A 10,000-nucleotide genomic window follows, 5' to 3' on the forward strand; every position below is an offset into this window, starting at 1 on the left:
ATCATTGAGCTTCAACTTGAATCAGACTGCACTCATTGATATGTTAGAAGTTTGCTCCTGTTCCTTAGTGGAATGTTCATGGACAAAATTTGCAATTTGCATATATGGGAGCTATTTCATAATCTTCACCGATTTTGATAAAGTTGTGAGAATGTACTGGGTCGTCAATTAAAACAGTTCCTGCAAAATGGAACCAAAATTGTGGCCACAATAGGGCAGGATACAGGATGAAAGATATATATGGAAACTATATCTAAGTCCTTATCTATATCTAAAGAGACCACCGTAGCGCAGAGCGTGGGTTCGAATCCGGCCGAGATCATAAGAAAAAATTTTCAACGGTGGTTTTCCCCTCCTAATTTTAGCAACATTTGGGAGGTACTTTGTCATGTAAAAACTTCTCTCCAAGGATTGGTCGCACTGCGGCACGCCGTTCGGTCTCGCCTATATAAAGGAGGTCCCTAATCACTGAGCTTTAAACTTGAATCGGACTGCACTCATTGATATATGAGAAGTTTGCCCCAGTTCCTTAGTGAAATGTTCATGGGCAAAATTAGCATTTGCAATATCTAAGTCTGAAACGATTTTCTTCCCAAAATCAAAAGCATTTGTGCTTGGGTCGAAAAAAGACATGTGCAAAATTTGATGGCAATCGGGCAACAAATGCGATTTTAACTTTGATTATAAAAATGCATGGAGAGACTGACGGACAGGCGAACAGACTAATCAAATCAGGAAGTAATTCTAAGTCGATAGGTATACTTAACAATAGCTCAGCTTGTCGGCTTCCTAGAGTTGCAAACTAATGCTCAAAGTCATAATACTCTGTTCCCCAGTTGGAGTGTAGAGTTAGGTCTTTTTTTGTAGCTATGTTCACATTAAAGTTTCCAAAGTGGCTTTTGAAGTCATTAAAAAAAAAAATTCATCAATCAATGTCAAAAAATTCTTCAACTTATTCGTTATATTCAATTCCATTTGATTCTAGTACTTCCTGTAAATTCTCAAGGCAATATATATTTTTGATGTGTTCACAATGAAATAATTTTCCCAGTGTAAAAGATTTTTAAACATTTTTTGTTTGTTTCAACAACTGCCTCTCATACAGCAGAATGTAAACTTCAATTAAAATAAGACTCACCCAAATTTCCTGGGACAGTGGATTCATGAAACTGAAAACTCCCGGTGTCTGTTTTACTGGTTTTTTAATCATTATCGAGATGCCCAATGACATAAATGGTTTGCTGAAATCGATGACACGTTCTCGTTCGGCAGTAATTGTCATGGCTGCAATTGCAATATCAGCTTCCTGCAAACAAGCAACAAAAACAAAAAAGAAATGAGCATCATATTTGTATGAAATAAAAGAAGAAACAAAAAATCGCTCAGTGCACATGGTTAAGTTTCTATACAAACACCATGGGGCATCGGCAGCAAGTCCTGTACTTACCCTTCGCACCAATTCACCCACCATGCCATCCCAACCGCCATGTATTTTGGGATTTTCCGATCCATACAAATTGTCCTTTACCAAACGCATTTCATCTGCATCATTGTAGCGACGAGATGGGGTGCGGGGAAATTGTAAGCAGGTCCCAAAATGAGGTGTGACAAACAGCGAGAAAGAGAAACGAAGGAAATCAGCAAAAACGTTAATGATGGATGCTTAAAATAAGCAGCATTTAAAAAAAATAAAAAAAAAAAAATGGAGCAGCGCGTGACCACACGTAAACACGTGCCAACACCAGGTGAATGAGAACGTGTACGTGGATGAAGTTGGCAAGAGGACATCATGGTGGTACTTACAATTTATGCCCAGCCTTTTGGCCAGCAAATCAGCCAAGTCCTTGCAGTAGCCCTCAAAGCGATCATTGCCTTCGAGCGTCTCGCCCACCATCAGGCGTTTCTCCATGATGTACGGCTCCTCCAGCACCGTGGTGACAATGTACGTGCGATTCTTCTCTATTTCGGCCAGAGGCTTTAGACGCACATACTTGGCTGTCAGGGGTTGGAAGCCGGCTTCATCACTCCATTCGGCCACCTTGACCATGGCACTGTTGACAGTCATTTCGACGACATGCAATGTGTAGTTCACACGTCGCCCATCATCGTTGAATTTTATGTCACCGGTAAGGCCTTCGATTTCCACCTGTAATGAAGCCCCAGAGTTGATTGAAGCCCTATCGAACAAAAAAGGACACATGTTGTGCCATTCCAATAATATAGCCAAAGATGGTTGATGGGAGAGGAAGACAGACCGAGAGAAAGAGGAGGACAATGAAAGGGGGACCTGCACAAGGCTTTCGCCATTGATTTCCATAAGACTATGGAAAATATCAAGGCCTGGATAAAATTGGAATAAAGTAAACGGTAAATGACACATCAATTAATTTTTATTGAGCTCCCTCTACACAAGTTTAAACAAAAGGTTAAAAGCACGAATATTGAGAGCCTGACAATAAAGATAGTTAGGGTTATTTAAATTTATTCTTATGGGAAGAGTATTGCTTAAAGAAATTTAAAGGCTTTGAGTTGAAATTGGTTAAAAAAATTCTAAGAAATAATAAAAATAAATAAATTCAAAACGAGCAAAAATGCGTTAAGCTCGGCCGGGCCGAACTTTGGATACCCATCACCTCATCACAAAAATGTCGAACAGCCAAATACAACGAACTGTCCCAAATTTCGGCGACATCGGATAATAAATGCGCCTTTTGTGGGCCCAAAATAATAAATCGAGAGATCGTTCTATATGGCAGCTATATTCAAATTTAGATCGATCTGGGCCAAATTGAAAAAGAATGTTGAAGGTCCTAACACAACTCACTGTCTCAAATTTCAGCGACATCGGACAATAAATGCGCATTTTATGGGCCCAAAACCTTAAATCGAGAAATCGGTCTATATGGCAGCTTTATCCAAATCTATAGCGGTCTGAGTGAAATTGAAGAAAGATGTCGAAGAGCCTAACACAACTCACTGTCCAAAAATTCAGCAAAATTGGATAATAAATGTGGATTTTATGGGCCTAAGACCCTAAATCGGAGCATCGGTCTATATGACAGCTATATCCAAATCTGAACCGATCAGCGCCAAAGTGATTAGGGATATCTAAGGGCCTAAGACAACTGACTGCCCCAAATTTCAGCAAAATCGGGAGAAAAATGTGGCTTTTATGGGCCTCAGACCCTCAATAGGAGAATGGGTCTATATGGCAGCTATATCCAAATCTGAACCGATGTAGGCCAAATTAACAAGAGATGTCGAAGAGCCTAACACAACTCACTGTCCAAAATTTCAGCAAAATCGGATAATAAATGTGGCTTTTATGGGCCTAAGACCCTAAATCGGAGCATCGGTCTATATGGCAGCTATATCCAGATCTGAACCGATTAGCGCCAAAGTGATTAGGGATATCTAAGGGCCTAAGACAACTGACTGCCCCAAATTTCAGCAAAATCGGTAGAAAAATGTGGCTTTTATGGGCCTCAGACCCTCAATAGATATCCAAATCTGAACCGATCTAGGCCAAATTAACAAAGGCTGTCGAAAGGCCTAACTTAACTTTAAATCGAGAAATCGGTCTATATGGTAGCTATATCCAAATCTATAGCGATCTGAGTGAAATTGAAGAAAGATGTCGAAGAGACTAACACAAGTCACTGTCCCAAATTTCAGCAAAATCGGATAATAAATGCGGCTTTAATGGGCCTAAGACCCTAAATCGGAGCATCGGTCTATATGGCAGCTATATCCAAATCTGGACCGATCTAGGCCAAATTGATGGGGGATGTTGAAGAGTCTAACACAACTCACTGTCCCAAATTTCAGCGACATCGGACAATAAATGCGCATTTTATGGGCCCAAACCCTTAAATCGAGAAATCGGTCTATATGGTAGCTATATCCAAATCTATAGCGATCGGAGTGAAATTGAAGAAAGATGTCGAAGAGACTAACACAAGTCACTGTCCCAAATTTCAGCAAAATCGGATAATAAATGCGGCTTTAATGGGCCTGAGACCCTAAATCGGAGCATCGGTCTATATGACAGCTATATCCAAATCTAAACCGATCTGGGCCAAACTGACGAAGGATGTCAAGGTGCTTACCACAACTCACTGTCCCAAATTTCAGCAAAGTCGGATAAAAAGTGTGCCTTTTATAGGACTAAGACCCTTAATCGGAGGATCGGTCTATATGGGGGCACAGATTATTTTTTTTGACCATAAGCAGGTAAGGTTCGAAGATGGGCTATATCGGACTATATCTTGATGTAGCCCCCATATAGACCGATCCTCCGATTTAGGGTCTTAGGTCAATAAAAGCCACACTTATTGTCCGATTTTGCTAAAATTTGGGACAGTGAGTTGTGTTAAGCCCTTCGATAACCTTCGTCAATTTGGCCCAGATCGGTCCAGATTTGGATATAGCTGCCATATAGACCGATCCTTCGATTTAGGGTCTTAGGTCAATAAAAGCCACACTTATTGACCGATTTTGCTAAAATTTGGGACAGTGAGTTGTGTTTGGCCCTTCGACAACCTTCGTCAATTTGGCCCAGATCGGTCCAGATTTGGATATAGCTGCCATATAGACCGATCCTCTGATTTAGGGTTTTAGGCCCATAAAAACCACATTTATTATCCGATTTTGCTGAAATTTGGAACAGTGAGTTGTGTTAAGCCTTTCGACATCCTTTGTCAATTTGGTCCAGATTCGGTATGAAAGGTGGTTTACATACATACCCGTGGTGGTGGGTATCCAAGGTTCGGCCTGGCCGAACTTTACGCCTTTTTACTTGTTTCTTAGTCGGCAAACATGACCGGTTTGGGGGATGGGGCGGCCACTCAGTGATTTGGCTTTGAAAATACATATCAGATTCCTGCTCTACTTTAAAACACCTCTTATTTGAGCCTCATATTGCAATGGTCAGCAAATACTTCCTACTTGGGTGGTGTTATGGGTTTGGGGTGACCCCATGGACACTTTTCCAGAACATTGATATCAGATTTGTGCTTTACTCTCAAAAGACGTTTCATTTGAGCCCCATATTGCTATGGTCGAAAATTTGTCCGTTTTGGGAGATGTTTTTTTGGGGAGAGTCGGCCCCCCCTAATGCTCGGTGCCACATTTGGATATCAGATTCGAATTCTACACTCAAATACCTTTTATTTAAACCCCATATTGCCATGGTCAGTGAATAAGTCCTGTTTGGGGGGTGTTTTGGAGAAGCGGTGGACCCCCAGAAACTTTGTCCCAAATTTGGATATCAGATATGTATTTTACACGCAAATACCTTTCATTTGAGTCCCATTGTCAGTAAATTAGACCTGTTTGAGGGGTGTTTTGGGGTAGGGGTGGACCCCCAGAAACTTTGTCCCAAATTTAGATATCAGATATGTATTTTACACGCAAATACCTTTCATTTGAGTCCCATATTGCCATGGTCGGTAAATATGTCCGATTTCGGGATGTTTTGGGGGTTGGGGTGGTCCCCCTAACACTTGGTCCGACAATTGAATATCAGATACGTTTTCTTATCCCAAATACCTTTCATTTGAGTCCCATATTATCGTGATTGGTCTTAAAATATGTTTGGTAGGTTTTAGGGTGGGGTGGCCCCCCTAGGTACCCCATCCGAAATTTGAATACAAAATTTTTATTTCTATATGAGAGCACAAAATTTCGCTTAAATCACACCACCCATTATCGAGATCTGGGGTTTCTGAAAATTAGGCTAAAGGGGAGGGTCCGCTCCCCCTTCAAATATCAAAAAATGTATTACCCTATTTTTACCACGGAATCATTATGCACCATCTTTATATATAAGATTTCATTGTTGTCTTTAAAAATATAATGTCGGGGAAACCCGGGCATAGGCCAAATTTTGCATTTAGAGATTTTTTCACTGAAATTTTGTCTCTATGCAAACATATTGTGGTAGTTGTAGAAAAATCATTCTGCAAAGTTTTGAGAAGAATGTTTGATAAATGAACTTGCAAAGGCGCTAGTAGTGAAAACCTGGCGAATTGAGAGTTCTAACTAAATTTGAACGGATTTCTAAGATATTTTTGGAGTCATAAGGGTATAACAGGGGACTATTGAGAGCCATAAGGGGATCGGAAAACGGTTAACAAATCGCCAACAGACAGAAGGACGGACAGACATACATATCAAAATCGAATCCAAATTTCTTTTGAGTCGATCTTCGATCAATTGGTCTGTTTCTTTTCTTTCTTGGTGTTGCAAACAAATTCACTTTAGTTTTAATGCCCTGTACACCAGTTACCGTTTAAGGTATGCAACTTTCATAGTCCTTAAATCCAAATACGTTTTCCATCCAACTCAAGGGACACTTACTTATTTCCACTTCAAGTGATTGCTTTAATACTTTACAATTTTCTGCTCTGCTAGGTTTTGGTTGCAGCTTATCTCATCCTTTCATTATCCTCGATTTCTTTAATATCGATGACAAGTTTTTAACCCTTTCAAGCACTTGCCTAAACCTTTAATTTCGCACCATCTCCAGTGTCTCGACTTTGCTCATACCCCCACCTGCTCTTTGGCTATTCATATTCTTAATTTAGTATGGACGTGCTGCTCTGCTTACCTTTCTCAGATAGCGTGAAATTTTATCACCATGCTCCCAGGGGGTAACCCAGCCCTTGCCGGTGTTACAGTCTAAAGCACGTGACGCACTGTTGCTGCCACCACCGCCGCCAACACCTCCAACGCCACCACCGCCGCCGCTGCCGCCATTCGATGAGCCGGCCATGATGCCTCCTCCATTTGATAGGCCTGAGGCGTTGGCAGAGGTTGAGGCGGCAGCCATTAGCGTTTGGCCGCGGCGGATGTTATTGCGAAATTGATCGGGTTTCTTGCGTAGGATTTTGTTAAAGGCCTCCACCAGAACGAACACGGCATCGTACATAAGAGCCGCCTGGGCCTAGGGCGAGGATGTGGATGTGGAGAATTGATAACAGCGGGTGGCGGACACCATTTTTAATGGTGACAGTGATAATGATGATGATGTTTGTTGTCACAAACAAGTGGTTGTCGCCGTTGTTGTTGTTGTTGTTGTTGTGGCAGCAGCAGAAAACGCCAAAGGAACATTCACCGGAAAAGGCCCAAGGGTGGAAGAAACAAAAATACGGGGGGAAGAGAGAAACAGAGAGACAATGAAAGAGAGTGTGGTGTAAATGTTTAATGAGTTATTTTTACAAAACATTCCAGGATACATTAATTTTCATTACAAAAGCCAACACTTCAAGGACATAACCGGTCGCTGGTTGCTGCTCTGCCAGTTGGCAGGCAGTGTCACCAATACCAATGGAGGTGAGTGAGTGCGGCGTATGATTCCACATTCCCACAAAAGTAATGGCCTCTGGCGCAAAGTGTGCTTCTGACAGTTTATTTTATTTCATTCGATAGAGTTTTTTTTCGTTCTCACTCGTCCCTTTTGATTTGCAACAATAATCGAATTTGTGTGTTTTTTTTTTGCTATAAATGTTGGGCTGCTATGTTAGACTTACCGATATTGATTCTCGACCTGCACCTATTGTAACGGCTGGATCCAAGTGCTTTCCACTCTCATAGAAATCCTTGACAAAACGTCGATTCGTATCAACCAAACGGAAGCCGGTTATGTTGATGGCTCCAAATTCAATTATTTCGCTCTCCCAACGGTCATCCATTACCTAAATCAAAGCAAAAGCAGCAGCGCCACCAGGCATCCAATCCACCATAGGCAAGGTTCGAAGATGCCACAAAAGAAACAGAAGCAAGCAGCAGAACGAAAATAAAAAGAAAAAATACAACAAAACGTTACACAAAAATGTATTTTCAAGATCTGGTTGTGAATTAACATTGATATTAACGTTGATATATAAATAACAAATTCCCATGAAAAAGGGACTTGGCAAAATAATGTGGGTAAGCGACATGGCCGCCGGAAACCGGAAACAGAATGAACAAGGGATTTTCTGCTGTATACATAATTGTTTATTAATAACTCTTACTGTTCAGCAATTGTGTTGCCTTTTATTTATTTTGGACCAGGGACTCAGAGAAAGGGGGAGGAAAGAGAGGCAACAAAAACCGAACAAAAGATATGTTAGCAAAGGCTTCATTAAAACAGGACTATACTCAAACGCTCACACCCACATGCAGAAGCTCAGTGTCACATGATGTCTCTTCAGAGCCATCAGCTCAAGGACAATTTCTTTCCCTCTAAGGATTTCAAATTTTTTCATTCGTATTGTAGAGGCATATCCACATTGAAGTTCATTTAAAGCTTCAACAGCCAGCTACACATACAGCTAACAAGTTGGTATTTTGTATACCCCCCACTGTAGGATAGGGGGTATATTTATTTAGTCATTCCGTTTGCAACACATATCGAAATATCCATTTCCGACTCTATAAAGTATATATATTCTTGATCAGGGCAAAAATCTAAGACTATTTAACGATGTCCGTCCGTCCGTCTGTTGTAATCACTCTAGAGCCTTCAAAAATTGAGATATTAAGCTGAAATTATGCACAGATTCTTTTTTTGTCCCTACGCAGGTTAAATTCGAATAAGGGCTATATCGGACCATATTTTTATATAGCCCCCATATAGACCGATTGTCCGATGTAGGGTCTTAGACCCATAAAAACCACATTAATTATCCGATTTTCCTGAAATTTAAGACAGTTAGTTGTGTTACGGGGGAGGCCACCGTAGCGCAGAGGATAGCATGTCCGCCCATAACGCTAAACGCCTGGGTTCGAATTCTGGCCAGACCATCAGAAAAAATTTTCAGCGGTAGTTTTCCCCTCCTATTGCAGGCAACATTTGTGAGTTAATATGCCATGTAAAAACTTCTCTCCAAAGAGGTGTCGCTCTGCGGCACCCCGTTCGAACTCGGCTATAAAAAGGAGGCCCCTTATCATTGAGCTTAAAAACTTGAATCGGACTGTACTCATTGATATGTGACAAGTTTGCCCCTGTTCCTTAATGGAATTTTGCAATTTGCATTTGTTTTAACGCCCCCATATGTGCGAAAAATTTCATCATAATCGGATCAGATTAAGATATAGCTCCCATATATATATTTCATCCGATATGATCTTTTAAGTTTTTAGTAGCCACAATTGGACCGTTATTTTGAAAATTTAACATGAGGTGTTTTATTTCAAGTCCCAATACATGTGCAAGATTTCATCAAGATCGGTTGAGATTCGGATTTAGGTCTCCTAAATATCTTTCATACGTATTGACTTTTAAGGCTGTAGAAGCAACAATTTTGGTCCCATTTTAAGAAAGTTTAGCACGAGGTGTTTTGCTTGACCTCTCTTTAATCCAATGTGATATTTTCACGCTGTAGAAGCCATAATTTTGGTCCGAACTTCGCAAAATGTAGCATGAGATTTTTATACCCACCACCGACGGATGGGGGTATATTCATTTTGTCATTGCGTTTGCAAGACATCGAAATATCCATTTCCGACCCTATAAAGTATATATATTCTTGATTAGCGTAAAAATCTAAGACCATCTGTCCGTCTGTCCGTCTGTCCGTCTGTCCTTCTGTCCGTCTGTCTGTTGAAATCACGCTACAGTCTTCAAAAATAGAGATATCGAGCTGAAACTTTAGGGTCTTAGGCCCATAAAAGCCACATTTATTATCCGATTTTGCTATAATTTGGGACAGTGAGTTGTGTTGGGCCCTTCAACGTCCTTCTTTAATTTGGCTCAGATCGGTCCAGATTTGGATATAGCTGCCATATAGACCGATCCTCCGATTTAGGGTCATAGGCCCATAAAAGCTGCATTTATTATTCGATTTTGCTGAAATTTGGAACAGTGCGCTGTCTTAGGACCTCCGACATCCTCCGCCAATTTGGCTCAGATCGGTCCAGATTTGGATATAGCTGCAATATAGACGGATCTTCCGATTTGGGGTCTTGGGCCCATAAAACACGCATTTATTGTCTGATGTCGTCGAAATTTGGG

At 40.9% G+C, this 10,000-nt stretch overlaps 1 protein-coding gene across 1 annotated transcript in view; it reads right to left on the reverse strand.

The window, feature by feature from the left end:
- LOC106094753 (glutamate receptor 1) overlaps positions 1–10,000 on the reverse strand; it is a 184,559-nt gene that overhangs the window by 83,962 nt on the left and 90,597 nt on the right. The window contains exons 5-9 of the mRNA XM_059360354.1: positions 7,533–7,697; positions 6,611–6,946; positions 1,804–2,146; positions 1,448–1,542; positions 1,139–1,306 (exon numbers count right to left, since the gene is read on the reverse strand). Of these exons, the coding sequence (XP_059216337.1) occupies positions 1,139–1,306; positions 1,448–1,542; positions 1,804–2,146; positions 6,611–6,946; positions 7,533–7,697 (1,107 nt within the window). The remainder of the gene's footprint in view (positions 1–1,138; positions 1,307–1,447; positions 1,543–1,803; positions 2,147–6,610; positions 6,947–7,532; positions 7,698–10,000) is intronic.

The sequence above is a fragment of the Stomoxys calcitrans genome, chromosome 1 (genome assembly GCF_963082655.1).
Source record: "Stomoxys calcitrans chromosome 1, idStoCalc2.1, whole genome shotgun sequence".
NCBI lineage: Eukaryota > Metazoa > Arthropoda > Insecta > Diptera > Muscidae > Stomoxys > Stomoxys calcitrans.